Source organism: Lagenorhynchus albirostris, chromosome 1 (genome assembly GCF_949774975.1).
Source record: "Lagenorhynchus albirostris chromosome 1, mLagAlb1.1, whole genome shotgun sequence".
NCBI classification, from domain to species: domain Eukaryota; kingdom Metazoa; phylum Chordata; class Mammalia; order Artiodactyla; family Delphinidae; genus Lagenorhynchus; species Lagenorhynchus albirostris.
In genome coordinates this window covers 133,444,624-133,467,709 of record NC_083095.1, presented here as the reverse complement: position 1 = coordinate 133,467,709, position 23,086 = coordinate 133,444,624, and the positions used below count along the sequence as shown (strand labels likewise).

The following is a 23,086-nucleotide window of genomic DNA, read 5'->3' as shown; positions in this document are numbered from 1 at the left end:
ATAAATATGTATGTATGTGTCTGAGGGCAGGATTTCTTTCCAGTTGATGAATGTATTCGAAGTTCCTACTACAATTAAAATGGAAATGTAAAATATTTGTGATAATATGAGATTGACTGAATTTCATCATACTTGGAAAAATATTTGGAGGACCACCTGATGTAAATACTTCTTGCCTAGAAATAGGGTTATTTTGCCTATTCTGCTCTAACCTGTAACACCTTCTTCCCTCCCCACCTTACATTCCTTGGCCCTCACTCAGAGAGCTGTTAATCTAGCCACCTGTCTCAGGGAAGCCTGAGTCCCTTCTCTGACTAGTTGGCATTACTCTTTTGCCCTTAACAAATCTGAATATGAAAACAGTACTAAACACATCTGATGTGAAGAGGTGCTCGGTTTGCCAGTGCTATGAGATAACGGTAGTGGAGGGTGTCCATGATTATAATACTATAGAGTTAAAATGAAGAAGACTGGGTCCAAGGCAAAACAGAAACAGAGAAAAAAAGTGTGTGTGGTGGGGGAGGGAGGATACCTAGAGAACAAATAGAGGGACCAGGAAACATTCTTCATTAAATATGAAACCTCATTAAATAGTCAACATTCAAATTTACATGGGCAAGGCACCACGAGAGTGACATTGAGAAAGTGTCTCAATATGCAAACCACGGAGGGGGGCTGCTAAGGGAACGTGCTGGCTGACAGGGTCAGTGGTCTGTGCACTGCCACTTCAGTGTATAATTGGGCAGGGAGTTATGTGCACGTGGGCTATGCTAAGGTGAACCGAACACCAGCCTGCTAGGCAAGGTGTGGTCATGTCACAGGACACCGAGAGAGAGAGTGGACTGCTGGCCTGCAGCGGCATGCCCACCTTGTGGCCATTCCTAGGGGCAGAGCCTTGTACTCTGGCCAGAGGAGACAAGACTCTTTGTGGGCCAACCAGCTCTCTTCCCTGGAAGTCCTGTACTGCTGGCCAGGAGGACAGGCACATGTTCCATAGGGAGCCTCACATGTCCCATTCTCTAAAAAAAAAAAAAGAAAAAGAAACAAAAAAGAGCACAATAAAATACATTCTTCTCCTTTCTTGATCCTCTTTGATATAGGTGAATCACATGAAAGGTTGTTAATAATGTTAAAAGTTTAGAAATTACCAAAAGGCCACTAACGTGCTATCTAAGTAATACTGCACAATCAGGCTTGGCTTTAACAAATTCTGCACCGGTAGATGAGGGGCCCAGGGCTGTCTCACCAACCAGTGCAGAGAACGCGTCTATCAACCCTGCCACAGGTTGCTCCCCCAGAGGCCTGGCCTCTACTTCCAGCGTGCATGTGCACACACAGGGGTACATACGTGTACACACTCTCACACTGTCTGAGTGACTCTTGGGATTTCAAGGTTGAAGTAAACAGAACAGATACTCACAGTTTTGAATAAAACACACACACATACACACACACACACACACACACACACACACACGCACACACCCCGGTGGAAGGAACACTCGTCACTCAGCTCAAATATGTGCCAAGGGAAGAAGGGGAGGGTTTCTGGAGATATTGCTTCAGGTGAAGTCGCAACATAAACATTGTATATACAGCTAAAAAAAAATACATACCAAAATTGCACATATATCCATAGAGGAGGAGCACAGACCCCACGTGCGGTGAACAGCTCTCAGCCACCCACCTCAGCAATCCAAGTTCCCTGGGAGCTGTCCTCCAGAGCCATTTCAGAGGGTCACAAGGAGCAATGTGCCTGTGCACTGGGAGGCAGTCTCTCTAGAAAAGGCCGGCATTCTGGGGAGGAGGTCAGCAGTCTCATCAGCGGCCTTCTCCCCTTCCCCTGCCTTCTGGCCGTCCTAACAGCCAGCCACGCCATGCCCTCTAAGGAGACGTTACAGGTCCACTGACAGCCGTTTCGTGCAGGGCTGTTGTCTACAGCATTTGGTAGACTAGTTAACGCTGGCTACTGACAGAAGGAAGCTGGCCAATTACTGCTCGAGGGAAAACTGTGATCTGGGCACCGGCAGCCCTGGCTGCCAACGTTGACAGCTCTGACAGTAATCAAAGAACAGTACTTTAAACTCTGTCCCCCTGATGTCCCCTAGAGAATTGCACATGCAGGAAAATCATCTCCTTGTGTCCTGCCAGCTATTTATAAGATCTGAACTGCACTCCACCCTGCTGAGGCACTGGTGACACCACCTTGGGTCAGCTCTGTAATGGGCCACAAGTGGCCGATAAACCCAAACTTCATTGGCAAGTGGGGAGAGAGTAGAGGTGAAGGAGAATCAGGCAGTGGCAGCAGAGGGGAGACAGTTAGGGCCGCCCTCCATGCAGTGCACACACTTATCGATAATAGAAATGAAAATGGGTTCATGACCCAGAGGGTGGGATCTCTCCTCGTCCTTCTACTCCTCCTGGAACAAAGGATACAGTCCCCGGAACCAAAACTGGGCTGATGCTAAGGATGGCAGTTCCGCCTGGTAAGAGAGTCAGTTATTGATCCTTTAAAGGAAGAAAGTCTGTTGTGAGAGCTTAGTGGATGGTGGTAAGGACTGGTTAAATCCGTCTATTGCTAGTGAGAATAAATACACGGTGTTAAAAAGACAGGGGCTATTCAGAATTATGGAGGAACTGGACCCAGCTCACTGAGTTCAAACCAGAGGAGCTGTCCCTTCAAGGACATGTCTTCACTTCCCCTGCATCTGGGGGACAGTTAGGGCGGAAGGCATTCCCATGGAAGGCAGCTGCGTGTTTGTGCGGCTGACTTTCTGTGAAATTAAGAGGGACTCAGCGTCTCACTGGATTTAGAGCTGAGGACAACCTTTCAGAGTGGACTCATCTGTTCATGGATGGGGATGGAAGGCTCGTCTCTCCCCTTTCCTTGAATTCTGTGTGAGTACTAGGAAGGGGAAGTATGTGAGCCACTTGAAGAAGGCGACAATGAAGTAAGAGCAGCAACTGGGACACGTTAACGGGGCTGCAGGATTTTCACGACGCAGCTGAGGGAGTCTGGAGTAGCAAAAGCCAAATACTGAGCACAAAGCCAGTCCTCCAGGCTGACGCCACCTTCCCTGTCCAGGGACTTCTCAGCAAACTTGATCATGAGCAGTGTTCGCTTGATGTCTAGCCAGTTTTGGAGCAGGGCATTCCTCTGCACTGGGCTGGGGGAGGCAGTGAAAGTCTGGAAGAGGCCTTCCCGGGGGCCCCAGAGCAGACACTGGAGGATGCCTTTGGCGCCTGAAATGAGGAGTCGCTCAGAAGGGTTGGGGTTCAGGAGGCAGCTGGCCAGCTGCTGCAGGCCCCGGGAATAGGGGGAGCGGAGTGGGATGCGAGGCAGGTCTGCTCGAGTGTATTCCTTCTCCTTCAGCTCTGGGTTCTCATCGAAGGGGTTGGGCAGGTGCAGCATCTCGTATATGAGGATGCCTGTCTGGAACTCATCACACTTTTTATACTGGGTGGCTGTGATGATCTCTGGGGCGAGGCGGGACTGGTCCCGGAGGATCTCAGGGTCTACCAGATGGCTCTTCTGCTTGGCTTGAGAGAAATTGCTTACTATGAGCCTCGTGGGACAAGAAGAGGTGGGGCTGGGCTCCGCAGGCCCAAGGCCCTGGGCGGGTCCCCCGGGCTGGTAGTGGACAAGCAGCAGGTTCTCCAGACGCAGATCGCAGTGAGTGACGTGGTAGGGTTTGAGGTGCTCCAGGCCGGAGCACAGCTGTAAGAGCAGCAGACACACTTGCCTCTCATACACGTCAGGGCTTTTCCCATGCTGCGCTAGAGAGTCTCGCACGAAGTCGGCCACGGTGAGACAGGGAACCTCTCTGGTGATGACCACGACGTGGCTTCTCTGCTTCCTGCTAACGACTGCCTGGCTTTCTTTGTGGGATGACTCTGCTTCAGAGCTGGGCTCTGGGCTTTTTCCATCAGTTCCTCCTTTCACCTCTTCCGTCGCTTCCATTTCATCCTCTTCCTCTTCCGGGGCATCAGGGTCCTCCCAGGGAAGCAGACGTTTAGGAACTTCAGCAAGGAAGTGACCACAGTCCTGCTGGATGTTAAAATGGACAGCCAGACTCTGCCGGACAGCCAAGCTGTGATAATACTGCTGCGATTCTTTAGCTTTGCTCTTACAGATCTGTAAGAAGAAAGCAAAGAACACAATTTAAAATGCACACTTTCATAATAAGGCTTATGATGTGTAAAGAAGTGTTACCTGGAGGGTGACTGGTGGGAGTCTGGAGTGGCAAAGGCAACAGCGTTGCAGTGAAGACACAGCGTTAGAGCTGAGTCTTCAGAAAGGGTCTTGGCAATCCTGTGCTGAGTGACAGCAACAGTGTCTACATGCTTAACTTCATGTGTATTATCTCTAGTCCTTACACTAACTCTTCAAAGTAGGCGGAGGACCTAAGAATTAAAGAAACAAACCAAAACCAAAACAAAGCAAAACAAAAAAACCCCAGGGTCACCAGTTTGCAAACCTAAGTCTGTCTAACACCAAAGCTTCCTCTTTCCACTGTACCTTGCCCCTCATCTAGAAAACTGAACAACAAAAAGTCATTTTCCACCCGCCTTCTGTGGAGGTTTACAGCCTAGACTTATACAGCAGCTCAATAAATGGCTCATAAAGTGGGCCAGAATACCTTATTATATCACCGGTCAGGAGAGTGACATACAATTGCCCAGGTAAACTGTGGGTTTTCCTAACTTTTTAACGAATGTCATGGTGATGGCCACAACTCAGGCACTCATGGTTCACTGGCAGGGTAGAGATGAAAGAGTGAGAGAATCGTTGGTCTCCACTAGTCAGAGCAAGACCAACATTTCAATGGCAGGAGTCTGAGTTTTACACTTTCTCTTAACAGGCCTCACTGAAGGCCTAATATTCAAGCAATAAGGCCTCTCAAAAAGACCTTAAGTGCTTACGGATCAAGGAAGAGTTGCTTGATCAAAAACATTAGCCAAGAGTTCTACATACTAAAACAACTATTGTATTTCTGGTCTTAAAGGGTTAGAAAAGCAAAGAGTAAATAAAATCACCCCTAAAGGGATTCTCCTCATGATATGATATGAGAAGTTGACAACGGAAGGCTGAGTCTCCAACACCAGTTCATAGATCATAATAGTCTAGTCCAGACAGATCCTCCACGACCCTGGGAACCAGGTACACACTTGCCACTCTTCCTCCCCAGCAGGAGCACACTGCCGCATCTCACAAACACCAAAGCCTCCCAGCAACAGGTGCTCTGTAGTGTTTACATTTGCCCGTTTATTGCAGTAACACAGAAATGCAAATTTTAAAAAGCTTTTCTAGTCATTTCTATTTAAAAAGAAAAATGTACATCTTAGGAGGACGCTGATAGGTTCTCAGTTCGGAGAAGCAGCATGCTCTGATTTCCATTCAAATAGATATTAAAAAAAAAAAGGACCAAAGGCAAAGGAGTCTCAAGAGAGAGGAACATCCCTCTCTCATTTACTGTATTTATACATATTTATTACAGTTAGAGACTTGACATGAGTGATTCAGTGCAACACACACACATGCATGCACACATGTGTGCACATACACACAGAGGTCTGAAAACAAGTTTCTTCAAGTCTTCTACCACCTACCTCATAAGTTTGAGGGCACAGTAAGCATCTCTTCTTTAAGCAAACTTCTGGTCTTAAAACAGAGATATCCCCAGACTGAGTTCAAGTTCAAACATGTATCTTTCGGAAAGTATTATCTTTGGAAAGCTCTCAAAGTCTCAGCACATGCAGTATAATATATAATCCTATACGCTCGTTAGTCACAACATGAAATCTTTCTATACTATACTGTTGGCAATATTTCATATTTATAGGTCACTAGGTATTTAAAAATCCTATACTAGTCATCACTTAGTTGTATGGGAGTTAGATCCAGGACATGGTACCATTAACCCCATTTCCAGTTTTAATAATTTGCTCAATATCACACTGCCTACTGGAATGAAAGTTCAAAGGTCCCAACTCCTCAGCCTTTGAAAAGTCAATCAAATACCACTGAATTTGGCTGAATTAGACTGTGTAGTTAAACTCTCGCTGTCATCCGATAGAAAGGACACTCACCAAAGACTTGAGAGGCCTAGCATTTAGCCTCGCTACTAGCTGTGTAACCTTGGGCATTTCTCTTAATTTCTCTGGGTCCCAGTCTTTCTAATAAAGGAGACAATATAAAGAATACTGAAATCTACTTCACAGGGCAATTATGAGAATCAAATGAGATCAAGTATGTAGAGCATATCTGTAAACTACAAAGCTGTACAAATGTAACATTCATAATGACTAAAACAGTTAACAGGGCTTCCCTGGTGGTGCAGTGGTTGGGGGTCCGCCTGCTGATGCAGGGGACGTGGGTTCGTGCCCCGGTCCGGGAGGATCCCACATGCCGCGGAGTGGCTGGGCCCGTGGGCCATGGCCGCTGAGCCTGCGCGTCTGGAGCCTGTGCTCCGCAGCGGGAGAGGCCACAGCAGTGAGAGGCCCGCGTACCGCAAAAAAAAAAACGAAACAGTTAACAACTTGTAAATGCTAAAATGATGCATTATAGAATCCTCATATTTTTTCGAACAAATAGAGCAAGATAGAAAAATGCATCTTTGTTTTGAGTCTGAGAGCCACTAGCCTCAGCAAGGAGGCTCTCTGACCATAGGTTTCACAGAGGGCAGCTAAAGAGGGACCGTTAAAGTTTCACACCTCCATGCCAGGTCAGCCCTGACAAACAAGTCAAGATCAACAGCATGTTCTGATCTAAGACGGGCCAACCTAAGGCTAAGAGAGAGAGAACTGTTTGGCCCAACTGTAGTTTTCACTATGCCAAGTTGCACTGAAAAAAACTTGCCACCTTGTGGTTTGGCATTAGAAGCAGAGATGATACTCTAATTGTTATTTCTATTCTAATTTTATCTACACACACACACATACACACACACACACACACACACACACACATTTATATAAGATATCCTAGAGCTTTGGCAGTAGACAAGAGCATGGATCCTACAACAAGCATTTATGTTTAGCTTCACAGATCAACTTGAGATAAAAGTTCAAAGTGATTTACAAAGAAGAAATGATAAATTGTTCAGTCATTTTGGATGCTCTGAAGGAAAATGGTCTGCCTAAATAGTCAAGCTGAGGAGGCAGCACTTCCTTATCTCTTCATCTTATAATATGTAGACAGGCTGGAGAATAATGGGTCACTCTAGTTGTAAGGGCAAAGGAGAAAGGGAGAAGACTGGAGTGTGAAAGAGGAAAACAAAATACCAGGGCTTCTGATTGGCTCATAACCATGAGAACAGTTACAACCAAAACACAGACCTATGGAGATCTCCATAATAGGATTTCTCATATGATGAGTATCTCATAAATCTTTATTATGGAGCCTGCGATGATGTTAATTTAGGTAGGAGTATTATGTTATTCTATGTACCACACAGTAGCCATTTTTCTTCAGATGATAAATTTCTAGTCCAAAAGTCATTTCAGAAAACGAGCCACTCTTTTCAGAACAAATGGACAGGGTTCTTCCAGCTGGTTGTTGTTTTTTTTCCTTCTTCCCTTACCCAGTATTTTCTCTAGCAGAGATCAAAGTAACTTCTTCTTGGCCTCCCATTTTTATTTACTTTTCTTGAAAGGAATTCATACTCCTTCCTTACAAAGCGTAGCTGGCTTGAACTGAAAGATCCACTCCTCAAGAAGAATGATTTCCACAGGACTCCTAGGCTTCACAAAATTTTGAAATAGGAACAAAACTGGAGCTGGAATGGTCCCATATCTTCATGTAAGATTCCCTTTTGTAATGGGAGAAAAATCATCTCATATTTGTTTTGACTGTATATGGGAAAGCCTATTTAAAATGCTGCCAATTTTGACAGACTGTACTGTGTACATTTTCTGAATGGGAAGAAAAGCCCTAGGAGAGCCTGAGCCACAGTGACACTAGAGGGAGCTGCAACATCAAGATCCTGGAGTCGTTTGCACGGAGACTGCAGCAAGAGAACAAAACCAGGCTGGTGAAGGTTGAATCTTGTAAAATATGCCATAGGTCCTCTTTGTGGACAAGTTCCCGGTTCTACGAAGGTGGCAATGCCTAATTCATGAAAAGGGAACGCTTCGTGTGAGGAGCACAAGCACGAAGGGATGCCCATCCTGGGCACAGTGACTCTTGCCTCTCTGCCCACTCACAAGGCACACCTTCTGGAGCTACCTCTCCAGAGGAAGCCAGAAGAACATCAAAAGGGACAGTCAGCCAGCTGGTGGCTCCACGCCCACCGATGTGGACAATACGTTGTCACAAAAACAGAGGTTTGGGGGAAACTGAGTGCTTGTCTGAGTTAATAAAGATGAGTGAGAACAGAGAAGGGGAAGGAGAAATATTGATTCCTATCAATTGTGCATTCAAACAAGTATCTGACAGCTCCTTAAGCTTCCTATCTGTGGAACACAGCATCCTGAAGCAATCTGGCCAGAGCCCCTAAATACAGTGGGGTGGGGGACTCCTCAACCACTGTTAAATCATCTGTTGGAAAATGGGGGAAAAAATGCTTCCAGAATCAGAGCCAAATTAATCTCTCCTGAGACCTTCTTAGACCCAGGTCAAAATATACAACACTTAACACAAGCCTGATCTTAGTGGCGAAACAGAGCTGACAATGGATCCTCACACACAACCTGAGAAGTTTAATTTCAAACATTCATTTCAGTGCAGGAGCTCATTTTCTGTGTTGCTCATGGTAACTACTCTGCATATCTTTGAGGCAAATTTGCCATTATAAAGCATTTATGTTTGTTATAATAATCTCAACCTAGACAGCTAACTTTAAAAAAGTAGACTGTGGGGGGCTTTGACTGTAAAGCCTCATTAAAAGCAGCTGGGAAGGAGAAGACAGCGTTATGTGTCTAATGCTACTGACCCCTTCAGAATGCCTACGATGCCTGGGACCTGTAAAGAGGGTGTACATCTTGCTGCCCTTTCAGTATTGGGGAGTGGAATAGATATTCAGTTTAAGGAAACAAAGTAGGGAGGTGGGGGAAAAAGGTGGACATTTGGCAAAACAGGATGGCTATGGAGTAAATCAGCTGTTGAATGGGGAGTGGTATTATCTGTTCTTACTTACTCTACCTTCCTCCCAAAGGCTTCCTGAAATGCTGGTGTTTGAGGGGTCTGCTCTCTATCCTCTTTTCTCATTGACATACTCCCTTCAGTAAGCTCATGGCTTCAGCCATCTTGATATACTGCTGGCTTTCACATCTACATTTTTGCAATCCAAACTTGTCTCTGAGCTTCAGACTTATCTATACAACGGCCTACTTGATTTCTCTCCATGTATGTCCCATCCTATAGATGGATGCCTTAAACTCAACATAACCAAACCTGAACTTTTCCCCACCAAATTCCCTGTTATTCCAGTACGCCCTCTATTGGTGAATGGCTCTGTTATCTGTCCCAACAACTAGATGAGATATGAAGTTCACTCTGGATTTCTCCTCCAACTTCATTCCCTGCATCTAGTTAATTACCAACTTCTACTGATTTTGTTCCCATATAACTTTCAAATTATCCTCTTTTCTCCATCTCTATGGCTACCACTATCATTTTCTGGTCTACTACAAAAGATTTCCAACTGGTCTCCCTGCCTCTCATGTGATTCCCCTCAAATACACCTTCTACGTGGTCACCAGAGCCACCTTTCAAAAAAAAAAAAAAATTGGATAAACTTCCTCATGGTTCCTCATTATCTTCACAGGATAAGGTCCTGGCTTGGCCTCTTTTTCTAGTTTTATTTCTCACCCCTCTTCCACTTTTGCCACACTGAACTACATGCAGCCAGAGCCCTACTCCTACCCTCCAGGTGTTCTCTCTGACTTAGGCTCCTCTTCTCCCCTCATATGCCTGAGGGATTCCCACTTACTTTTTTCAAAGTCATCACATGAATCATGTGTGTCAAGGAGAGAAAGTGCTATATACCCTAAACCTCCTTTCTGTTTCACCTGCATCTCATGTACATGTCTCTGTTATTACAGCTATCACATTTTTCTTTTGTCTGTCTTAAGAGCAGATATTTGTATCTTTGGGTTCCAGCACAGAGCAAGGCACCTAGTGCATGCTCAGTATGTCTGCACAAATACTAAGAAAGGTGACATCTGACCTGGTGTAGCCATAAGGCTTATTTACTCAGAACAGCTAGAATATATGCATAGCTTTTATTAAACACATGGAAGTTGGCAAGGTGATGGGGAGGGGGCAATGGCTGACAAATCTGGGTAATAAACACTCATGACCTGACTACACAAATGAGTAAAATCTGAACAATGAGGGCTGTCTGCTGAGTCCAGGCTGCCTTGGAGGCTCAGGGGTTTTGTATTGCACAAAACCACACAAAACGACACTGTTCTTCATCATTCCATTCAATTTTCTCTTTTCCCCAAAGAAAGCCATAATTACAAAATACAGGACTCTTCAAAAATATTCTACATTAGCTTTTATTTTTCTATTATGGGCCCAGTCGGCCTAGTATGCCTTCAGCTGACTTCCACTTTATCAGCAGGGATTCTCATTTCCAGCTCGCACTATGCACTTTACAGTTTCTCAGTCAACTTTAAGTGAGATGGATATGGTAGGGAATGAATGGTAGAGGGACAAAAATGAGAAACACTGAAGATCACACACACACTATACCATCTGTGGCATTTTGTCACATTACCCAAAAGCATAACTCCATACAGGAAAGAGTATAGAATGAAAACTGGCAAATTCTAAATTGATATCCATTATTTGGTACAACCTCACTCTAAGAATACAGGCTGATCACCGATTGACCTCAATTCCTTGATCTGCCCAGGAGGAGTACTGCTTTACTTGCTGCTACACAGCTAAGACCTATACACACTCAACGTTGTTACAAATATATTCAAAATGGATTAAGTGTTTAATATATAAATGCTGTCTGGGCCCCAAGTACTCAGAACTCCATGCTTTAGGAATCTGCTATGAGACCTGTCAGGTAGGCCAGGTTTTTTACAGCTTAAATTGCTGCAAAAATATTCACATGCCCAGAAAACATTTTGGAGTCTAGAAGAGAAATTCAAGAAGGCAACTGTATAAGATTTTACTATTTTATTTGTGATTTGTACTCATCAAATCTTTTTATGCTCCCACTCAGCATATGGATCAAAAGAAAATCACCTGTAATCACCTGTTCCTGAGCCAGTAATTTAGGCTGACAGAATGACACCCAGGATGATCACACTAGAGAAACTGAGGCACAGCACAGTTCAATAACCTGCTGAGGGCCCAGATTAGGAATTCACTTAATTTGAATCCCAATTTATAATTCCTATCTATGTCCTCTCACCTCATTAATTAAATCTATGGCTCTCTTTTCCTACTAGACAATTCATTTTGATTCTAGGTTTACATGAGTACTCCAAACTTCTCCTTTCTAAATCAATTTCCAGTTGAGACTTTAAGGCACTTCTGTATGCATTCAGCTCTGAAATAAAGTGAACACTGACCTAGGATGGCTATGAGTCTGTAGAGCTGGCTGCTGATTAATCACTTTCTGTGAAGTTCTAACGCTGGGCATATTTGTGTTGAATTATGATAATGAAAGTGGTTTCCTCTATAGCTTTTTCTTTGTCACTAAGCCAGTAATTAATTGCCTGATCCTATAGTCTGAACTAGTTGTAAATTCCTACCAACCATAGTTATTCCTATTAATGCTTTTTCATTTAGTGTCTTGCTTTCTCAGCATCCACCTAAATGAGATCATCGGAGACTCCAGAGTCAAAATGCAATAAAAGATGCTGGTCTCCACAGTTCACCTCTACTTTATTACAAGCTTTTAACAAGATTCTTGGCATAGCTGGAAGAAAAGAAGCTGCTCCAGTGCTGTAATAGGAAAGTGTACCTCTTCACTGAGCTTGGTGTGCTCTATCCCTGAGAACAAAGCCCAGGACTACTTTAAAAAGAGAAGATACCTAGTATCACAGAGTTGGAACTACTGGAAAAATAAGTCAGAAATTTATTCTTTTTGCTTATAAAAGATTTTCATCACCTTCCTCGAGGTAATTTCATCAATTTCTCATGTGGTCTCACATAGCAGTGTTTGTTATAAAATGATCTCATGACAACAGTGAAAAAAGAACATCCCACTGACACTGAGTCATAATTTTACCAACTGTCCACCCTGCTTCTAGGCAAAAGGCTGTCATTTGTCCATTCAGGGATAACACTGAGACACAGCAGGGTCAATCTATTGACTCAGGTATGATATAACAAGACAAGTTCCACATAGGAATAAGGAGGCAGCCTGCCATAAAGCTAATGACGATATGCAAAAATAATTGTTCCTCTCTGCTCTCAGTTTCTTCCTGTGTAGAATGACGAAGGCCCGCCCTTCTAAAGTTGACGAGTGTACTTTGAAGACTACATTTGGTCAGTGGCTACCCAGATTCTTTGAAAGGTGGCAAAAGCAAGGTGGATTTTATTTAGAGCAGGGAAGTTAAGGGCTGGAGGCCAGCCAGCGTGTAGCCACAGAGACAGACGGTCCAATCTACCGCGTGGTGGCTCACCAAATGGTGACGAGGGGATAAAAGGAGACACGAATAACACAGAAACAGGAGTTGAACATTAAATATTGTCTGGGAATCAATTTGGCCTTTCCTTCACCAAAACACTTAAAAATACACTGTGCTCACTGCCTCCTCAGCCTCCCCGTTCCATATTCCCACTAACTCACTGCATTGGATATCCACTTCCACTAGTACCAAGATTGTATTTTCTTTTGAGGTTTACCAGAGATTCAACTCCTGCCTTCTCCTCATTCTGCTCAAGGCTTCTGCAATCTTGGACTCTGATCTGTGGGCCCTTGTTCTTTGCTACATCCTCTCCGAATTTTCCTGCTTTAGGTCACTTAGCTCTGTGGGCCTTTTCCCAATTTGCAGACTCTACCACTACAATCTCATACATTCCCACAGTTTGAACTAAATCAAGTTTATGAGAGGACTAGGTAAACTTGACCTCCCTTCTGAGTACCGAACTCACATTTTTGTCTGGTTACAGGCTTTCTCTTTACTTGGCTATCTCATGGGCATGCTCCACAGAGAGCTCATCTTTCTGGTTTTTCTGATTCATATTTCAGTTAATGGCATCACCATCCTCCTGGGGTTGCTCCTCCGTGAAATCTTAGCACAGTGCCCTCATCCTACATCCAGCCACGCAGCAGACATGGTCGACGGCCTGCCTCAGCTCTTTCACTGCCTGTCTCTTCTTTTCCATGGTCCTATTTCAGGATCTCTTTATTATTTACCTGGATAATTGCAATAGTATAATGACTGGCTTCCCTGCTTCCGATTCTTCTGGACTCTTCCACTGCAGTTTACTTCCAAAATCATTAATCTTATGTCATCTTTCTGTTTAAAAATCCTTAATGGTTTCCCACAAAACACAAAATAAAGCCTAACCTCTTAAGCTCATCAATCAAAGCCTCTAAATTTGGTCCCAAATCTTTCCATGGTTCAATTTTCCACTGTTCTCTCCATGCACTGTATTCACCCCTAAGAATCGTGTGAAAGGGACACTAGAGGCCCTTTTTTATTGGCCCTGAGGTAAGTGTTAACAATGACTTCTTTCATTCATTAATCTTTATTTATCTTTACATTTCCACACCACTGTGAACCTTTATTATCCGTCTTGTTTAAAAGTTATTTATGCCTTTGTCTTTCCCACTGGAATATATGCTCTTTGAAGGCAAGGTTTTTGTCTTATTCATATGTATTTCTGTATTCTGTTAAATGTGATATAACAGAGATATCACAATGTTTTATACAGTAAATGTTTGCTGAAAGGTCAAGAAATATTTATTGAATGCCCATTATGTACACGTGGTGCAGTGGATAAGATGCTGCACTCTCAATGCAGGGGGCCTGGGTTCTAACCCTGGTTAGGGAGCTAGATCCCACATGCATGCCACAACTAAGAGTTTGCATGCCACAATTAAGGAGCCTGCTAGCCGCAACTAAGGAGCCTGCCTGCCACAACTAAGACCTGGTGTAAATAAATAAATAAATAAATAAATAAATAAGATCAGAGAAGAAAATTCACAGAGCTGGATTCTTTAAGAAAACAGAGGTGTTTTCTAGGTACATGAGAAGAAGAGTGGTAAAATAAATAGCTACCATTTACTGAATGCTTACTTTGTGTCAAATGATGCTCTGAGCACTATATACATCTCTATGTACATACTGACTCTTGTGATTTTTTACAATGGCTTTAAGAAGAATGAAGTTTTTTCTCCATTTTACAGATAAAGACACTAGGCTTAGAAAAGGCAAGTAACTGGGCCAAGGTAACACAGCTAATAAGCTGCTAAAGCACAAATTTAAAGCTCAGTATCAAATGATCCCAAATCTCCAATTCCTTAGCTTTTTCAATGAAAAGACATTATGACCTCATTTTTAAACAAAATAAAAACTGCCTATAATCCTCACCACTCTAAATTTAGAAATTATTTGCATATTATGGTCATAGTATTTGGTATTCTGCTATATTAATGTGACATTTTACAAAAAATGTTTTCCATGATTTTATACAGTCTTCATGATGACCATTTTTAATGGCTGCAAACATTCCATTGGGATGATATACCATAATTCATTACATTGTTTCCTTAATATCAGTCACTTTGTTTCCAATTTTTGGCAGTGCTAAAATTCTGAGGGATTGTAACATGAGTAGCTTTCTCTCATAATTTTAAGGAAAGATGTTTATGACTTTGAAGGAATGAGAAAGAAAATATCTAAGTGCAGAGCCTATTAAAAATATGCTCAGGCTAGTGCCTAATATTAATGAAGAATAACAGAGAGTGACAAAAGAATGTTGAGAAGTAATTTTCTATTATTGTTAACAACAATAATGCAGTTTTATTATATTTTATATATACTTCATAGTTTACAAAAGCAGTTTCACTACATAAACACATACACATATAACAATCTTACAAGGTAGGAAGGGCAGTGAAAATCAAGGGAGATTACATGACTTGTTTGGGAATACACAATGATAGATTCAGAATTTGGACTCATGTCAGCTGACTACTTTTAGTTGAAGACCGATACAATTCAAATATCACACTGAATGAAAAACAGAATAAAGCTATGAACTGAACTGTGTCTTCCCAAGATTCATATGTTAAAGCCCCAACCCCCAATGTGACATATTCTCTCCCCCACCCTCCCAAGCCCTGACATAAGGACACAGAAAGAAGGTGGCTGTCTATAAGCCAGGAATAGAATCCTCCTTTCCAGTCTCCAGATCTGGGAGGAAATAAATTTCTGTTGTTCCTAAAGCCATCCAGTCTATGGTATTTTGTTATGGCAGCCCAAGCAGACTAAGACCTTGTTACTGAGAAGTGGGGCACTGCTGTAACCAATACCCAAAAATGTAGAAGTGGGTTTGGAATTGGGTAGCAGCTGGAAGAGTTTTAAGATTCATAATAGAAAAAGACTAGATACTTATGAACAGACTGTTGCTAGAAATATGGACATTAAGGGTGATTCTGGTGAGGTCTCGGAAACGAGGAACATATTATTAGAAAATAGAAAAAAAGGTGAGATTTCTAATAAAATGGCAAAGAACCTGGCTAAACTGTGTTCCAGTATTTTGCGAAAGGTAGAACTAGTGAGCAATGAAATTGGATATTTAGCTGAGAGACTTCTAAATAAAGGGTTAAAGGAACGACTTGTTTCCTCTTGGCTGTTTATAGTGAAGTGGAAAGGGAGAAAGAACTGAAGAAGGAATTGTTAAGCAAAAACGAACCAGGGCTTGAAGATTTAGAAAACTCTCAACCTACTCACAGATTGGGAAGGCCGGGAGGAGCCTGCTCAGTGCCTCCAGGGGTAGGCTGCCCTGGCAGAGAGTCATGTGGGCAGGGCCCCTACAAAGAGCCAAAGGATCAGGGTGCCCAGCAGAGCCACAGCGGTGATGCTATTATCTCAGTGGGCCTGGAGGGCAGAGTACTGAGTCAAAGAGGATTATTCTTGAGCCTTAATATCTAACAGAATTTGCCTTGCAAGGTTTTGGACTTGCTTGGGACCCATCATCCTTTCCTTCCTTCTGATTTCTCCCTTTTAGAATGGGATTGTGTGTCCTATCCTTGTCCGCCACTGTATTTTGGAAGCACATAACTTGACTAGTTTCACAGGTTTACAGTTGGAAAGGAAATTTGTCTCAGGATTTAACAGACCTTGAATTTCACACATATCTCATTTAGATAATATTTAGATGAGACTTTGGACTTTAGACTTCAGAGTTGATGCTAGAATGAGTTAAGACCTTTGGGGCTGTTGGGATGGACTGAACATATTTTGCATGTGTTAAGAACATGAATTTTGGGGGACCAGGAGCAGAATGCTATGCACTGAATTGTGAACCCCCCAATTCATATGTTGACGTGTTAACCCCCAATGTTACTATATTTAGAGATAGGGCCTACAAAGAGGTAATTAGGGTTAAATGAGATCACAAGGGTGGGGCCTTGATATGGATTAGTGTCCTTATAAGAAGAGACACTAGACAGCCCCCACCCCTTCAGCCATGTGGGGACTTAGGAAGAAGGCAGCCACCTGCAAGGCAGAAAAAGCCCTGATTAGAAACTAAATCAGCTGGAAACTTGATCTTGGACTTTCCAGCATTCGGAACTGTGAGAAAATAAATTTATGTTGTTTAAGCCATCCAGTGTTAGTATTTTGTTACGGCTAAGACAACACCCAAAGTTAAGCTCTTAGTACTCTATCACTGCAGTGGACTTGTTATTTAAGGGGTAGTATCCTTTGGTTTTCAAATTGTTAAATTCTAGCACCAACTTCCTTTTGTAACATTTGAAAAGACCTTTCAGTCTCTTCAACAGACATAGAGAAGAGACTTGTGGTTGTGGAGTTGGCAGGGGGTGTGGGGTGTGGGATGTGGGTAGGGGGAGGGAGGGAGGGGCTGGGAGTTTGGGGTTACTAGATGCAAACTATTACATATAGAATGGATGGACAACAAGGTCCTACTGTATAGCACAGGGAACTATATTCAATGTCCTAGGATAAATCATAATGGAAAAGAATATAAAAAAAGAATGTATATATATGTATAACTGAGTCACCTTGTTGTACAGCAGAAATTAACACAACGTTGTAGATCAACTATACTTCAATTAAAACAAAAAGAGAGAGAGAAAGACAGTCATACCTGTTAAGCTACTCTAAATTCCATTAGTACGGAAAGGGATATTTTAAGAAGACAAACCAGTAAAAAGTTGTTTGTGTGAGCCAACTGCTGGTCTTTTTTGCTTATCTCTGCAAAGGCAGGGTTCACAGTGTGCTAGGAGTTTATTCCTTTAAGGTTGTACTATCAACTGGATCCTTCTACAAACGCCTAGAGGGTCTTCAAGGAGACATTTATAGTCACCATTTAGTGCAAAACATCCTTTCCCAAACCTGCCAAGAACCCTCAGTATATAACCACTTGCCACCTGTTCTTTGGAGATTGCTTTTGCATCATTACAAGCAAATAAATCAATACCAAACCACTGATTTGGGAAAGAGACAGGATTGCACAGCAATAATACATAAAGTTAGTCAAGCCCTACTTCTTAGTTGTTTTGAACAACAGATAGTTCAATGTCCCTTTCTGAAATAGGTACTCATCTTGCTTGCACTGGTGATCTTGTAGCAATACAGGCCCAAGATAGATGAAGCCCCATAACTCCAACCGGTATAACAGTTCTTGAATGCTACACAGTATCTCAAAATTCCTTTTTAGACTCAACAGTAACATGTTAACTCGAATCTAGATCCTCTCTCTGCAGTTTACCCCTCAGTTTAATTTAAAAAGTGTGCGCTGGGGCACAGGGTCACTCTGCGAGTGTCACCAGAGGGTGAAGTGGCTTAGGTGCTGCAAATGCAGGGAGCAGCCAGCTGAAGGTCTGGTGCAAAAATATATTCTGTCTTGATAGACAGGCAAGACCAATCGTTTACCTTATCCATTAATTTACTAAGACACCATCTGGTCTTTCTAAGTCAAATTAACACGTACAAGTCCTTTAGATATGTTAATTAGTTTTGAACCAGTGAACAGAATCAGTAAAAAGGGACTATGGGAAGGGAGAACACTACCTTAAGTTTACACAGAGCTTTATGTTTTTAGAAACTCTTTCACATGCATTATCTTACTTGATCCTAACCTCAATCCCACAAAGTAGATGGATCATTGTTGTAAACATCTGAAAGAGGAGGAAATTGAGGCTCAAAAGATTGTTGTTCTCCTAAAATAATCTAGGGAAGAAGCTAAGGGATAGTGAAATAAGTGAATACCTATCAGGGGCATTTTGTTCTCTTTTAGCCAAACGGCCCCATAAGATGGGTATCATTATTATTCCTTTCTAAAGCTGAGGAAACTGAGACTTAGAATAGCAACTTATAACAGGGCTCCTAAGTGGCAGAGTCAGGATTTGAACCCAGATCTTTTGGACTTCAAAGTCCATGCTTTATTTATTACATTGATGAAGCCTATGGCTTACTGTTACAGTGAATGTAATTGCTCAAGAATTCTTGATTTTAAGAGTTTTAGCGTTCTTAAAGAAGTGTGTTTTCTGGTATGGGTGATATACATTTAAGAAGTTAATATGTGACATAACAGACAAAGTGTAGGCTATGGAGTCAGAGAGATCTGTGTTTAAATCCTAGCTCTACTAATTGCTAGCTGTGTGACCCTAAGCTTTATTCTCCTCATCTGTCAAATGGATAAAAAGATCTTAACCCCATGAAGTCGATGTGAAGATTAAATTATATAACACTAAAAAGTTCCTGGTACATCAACAAATATTGGTTACCTTCCTCTATAAAAATGTTTCTCCAGGGCTTCCCTGGTGGCGCAGTGGTTGAGAGTCCGCCTGCCGATGCAGGGGACATGGGTTTGTGCCCCGGTCCGGGAAGATCCCACGTGCCACGGAGCGGCTGGGCCCGTGAGCCATGGCTGCTGAGCCTGTGCGTCCAGAGCCTGTGCTCCGCAATGGGAGAGGCCACAGCAGTGAGGCCTGAGTACCGCCAAAAAAAAAAAAAGCTTCTCCAGGAAGCAGAGGAGTTAGAAATTAGGGATAGACAAGAGTCTCTTATTTGCTAGAGGATAAAGACAGAAGTATAGAATGGAAGGCACATAACAGACCTCATTTGTACAGGAAATCTTTGCAAACAATCACAGCTCAAGTATTACCTACTTCAAGAAGAATTCTCTGGCATCGAGAGTCTGGGTTAAGGTCCTTCTAAGCTCCCACAGAATTCTGTTTACTTCTATCTTAGCATTCAGTATACTGTGTTATGTCTGTCTCTTTACATATCTGTTTTCTCCTCTAGATAATAAGTTAACCTCTCTTTTATCACAATATCTGGTGTAAGGTAGATGCTCAGTAAGTTTTTGCTGATTGGAGGAATGAAGAAAAATAAAATAAAACCAGACCCATCTCAATAACAGTGTGTCAGAGAAGATTAAAATCAGATTTATAAAATTTTCTTACCTTGACTGCATAGTTATTAAGTGGATCTTTTGCATATGAAGCTGTGTAGTAAACTGCATCGCCTGCCTCACAACATGGCTTGTCACTGGTTAGCCTGAAGTCTGACCAGCTGTCCACCCCAAAACGGAGCTGGTCTTTCTGTCCAGCCATGAAGAGGTCTTCACATTTAATAGCCAGTTTCTTCAAGGCATCTGTATGAAGGCTTCGGATTTTACCCACCACTTCTTCACGATTCTCAAGTCCTCGATAAAGTGCTTGTCTCTGTGGCTTCTGGATACTCCGGCCCTGTCTACAAGAGGGACCACGCCGGCTGGACAGGGACTCTGTGCTATTGGAAAATCTATCCTTAATACTGAGAGTGGTTAAGCTGGAGATGCTGTTTGCTGCTGAGGGCACAGGTCTCTCCTTGTGCAAAGGTCTCTCCAAGGAGTCATAAGACTCAATGTCCAGTCCCTTGAGTTCATAACTGATTGAAGAGCCAGCACTGCTGGCATCCCAGTTGGGGTCGATATCATAGGTGGGATTAGCCATGACACAAAGAGTAGTTTCCAGGGATTTTTGGAGGTCTTTGGAGATTGGCTCTGTATTGGCTCTTATGATCATTTTCTTTGGCAGTGGGGGTGGTGTAGGTTGAGAAGCATTAGGTGCTTCTTGGTCTGTTTTCCCACCGAAGGCAATGGCATCATCCAAAGCTCCCTTAGGCTGCCGTGGATGCTTGGGAGGTATCATGGCTGCTCTAGATTGCCCTGTATTGTTTTAAAATAAAGAAAGAAAGGGAAAAGAAAGAATAAGTAAAGTTTTCATTCTTGTTACATAATTGAAACTTAAGCAGAAATAAGGGAGGTGGCCACGAGAATATAAGAAGTCAATGCTTTAATCCAAAAATGGTAAAAGAAAACAAAGAACAAATAGCTTAATTTAAAGGTAAGAGTTCAAGACTTGATGGAAGCAACAAATGTGAACAATGTCTCTGTACTTCTTTGCCATAGGAACAGGCCAATGGGCTTTGTTTTCAAGAAGGAATTCATATTCTCCATTCCTGGCCCCGAGAGTGCTGTATTCACCACTCTAGAGTACTAACGAGTGACAGACACTCAAATAACTGTACTGTGACAGAACAGAGATGATGGTATTTGTGCATAAAAAAAAATTACTTGGGAGCATTATTAAAAACAATTGGGATTAGCAACTGAGACCGCTAGACTGGTGCTCAGAAGATACTATTCTATTCTTTTAACTTTGTTCCAAAGTTACATTGTATTGTATAGAGCACTTGTCATTCTCCATCCAATACATATGAATACAATTTCATAAACCATATTATTTCACTTCACTACAGAGATGGATTCCAGCACCACTTAAACTGGTCTATGTATAAGATCCCTGAGATTGTGGTAAGGGGAACCATGTATATGAGCAGTCAACTGCTGTTTCAAACATCTTTCACAAACTCTTACATGATTCTGTTTTATTTTGGGGGACATATAAACTGTGATTTGAGGGATGCTACTTTTGAAATTCTCTTACAACAAGCCCTAGTTACAGGACCAGTCATCTTTGTTTCCTTTCTAGAATTTATGCTTAGAAGAAGATAAAACGCATAAGTATGTGATCAATGACACCTTCAGGACTTATTGTATAATGGGGAAGGAGCATTATTTTTTTAAAGACAGAGAAATATACCATGAAAGTTTAATAAAAGCTATTAAAATCAGTAATGTTACTAAAATGAAATCTCCACTCAATATTTCAGAGTTGGAGCATAATGCTCTGTTATGGGTGGAATTATGTGCTCTCTCCCAAAATATACTGAAGTCCTAACCTCTGGTACCTGTGAATGTGATCTTATTCGGAAATAGAATCTTTGTAGAGGTAATCAAGTTAAGATGAGGTCATTAGGGTGGGCCTCAATCCAATATGGCTGGTGTCCTTATAAGAAGGGGAAAATGTGATATAAAGACAGACACACAGGGAGAACACCATGTGATGACAGAGGCAGAGACTGGAGTAATGCAGTTGCAAGCCAGGGATGCTAAGGATTGATGGCCACCACCAGATGCTAGGAAGAAATAAGGAAGGATTCTACCTAGAATCTCAGAGGGAACGTGACCTTGCTAACACCTTAATTCGCCTCCAAGCTGCCAGAACTACAGGAGAATAAATTTCTCTTGTTTTAAGCCACCCACTTTGTGGTACTTTGTTATAGAAGCCATAGGAAACTATGCTACTACTGATGATTAGACAGAACAGAAGGCATCAGATGGTCTTGAGGATGATAATGAATAAAGATCGTGGCTTGTTTTATTAAAAATCATGTCCTTGTAGCAATGCCAAGGGGAAGCACCATACAAACCGTGATTGTAACAACAGTATACTCCATTTCCCACATATGCAACTCTCTTCAAGAACACCCAAGAGTTTACACAAACTATGACAATATATAAGCAAACCTAAGGATGCCCTTTCTCCATCAATGGCATGTAGCAATATTCTTTTTTTTTTTTTTTTTTTTTTTGGCAGTACTCGGGCCTCTCACTGTTGTGGCCTCTCCCGTTGCAGAGCACAGGCTCTGGACGCGCAGGCTCAGCGGCCATGGCTCATGGGCCCAGCCGCTCCGTGGCATGTGGGATCTTCCCGGACCGGGGCACAAACCCGTGTCCCCTGCATCAGCAGGCGGACGCTCAACCACTGCGCCACCAGGGAAGCCCAGCAATATTCTTTTCCGGGCTTCCCTGGTGGCGCAGTGGTTGAGAATCTGCCTGCCAATGCAGTGGACACGGGTTCGAGCCCTGGTCTGGGAAGATCCCACATGCCACGGAGCAGCTGGGCCCGTGAGCCACAACTACTGAGCCTGTGCGTCTGGAGCCTGTGCTCCCAACAAGAGAGGCCGCAATAGTGAGAGGCCCACGCACCGTGATGAAGAGTGGCCCCCGCTTGCCGCAACTGGAGAAAGCCCTTGCACAGAAACGAAGACCCAACACAGCCAAAAATAAATAAATAAATAAATTAAAAAAAATATATTCTTTTCCAAGGAACAGAGCTACATTACATATAAATAAGAAATATGAATATGTAGACAGCATGAGAATGAGACAGAGAAAGAGTATGAGAATGCTAAACTCTAAGAGGGCCAGGACTTCTGTTTTACTAATTGCTGTACCCTCTATGTCAAAAATCAGGGCCTGTATTTAATTGATGCTCAATAAATATTTCTTGAATGACTAAAGGAATAAATATTTAGGGCTAAAAGAGGCAAAACTGTATAGGTACCTGTAACAAGTAAAGATACTGAATTAATAATTTACAAAATCCCCACAAAGAAAAGTCCAGGACCATATGGCTTCATTGATGAATTCTACCAAACATTTAAAGAAGTATTAAAACCAAACATTCACCAACTCTTCCAAAAAATATAAAGGGAGGGAACACTTACCAACTTGAAACCTATGAAAGGCCAATATTACCTATATATCAAAACAAGAGAAAGACATTACAAGAAAACTATAGAC

At 42.5% G+C, this 23,086-nt stretch overlaps 1 protein-coding gene across 1 annotated transcript in view; it reads right to left on the bottom strand.

Annotated features, from left to right (window-relative positions):
* Positions 1-1,467: 1,467 nt before the first annotated feature.
* Positions 1,468-23,086, bottom strand: part of PEAK1 (pseudopodium enriched atypical kinase 1) — a 108,520-nt gene continuing 86,901 nt past the window's right edge. The window contains exons 4-5 of the mRNA XM_060154720.1: positions 19,578-20,323; positions 1,468-4,135 (exon numbers count right to left, since the gene is read on the bottom strand). Of these exons, the coding sequence (XP_060010703.1) occupies positions 2,975-4,135; positions 19,578-20,323 (1,907 nt within the window). The 3' untranslated portion in view covers positions 1,468-2,974. The remainder of the gene's footprint in view (positions 4,136-19,577; positions 20,324-23,086) is intronic.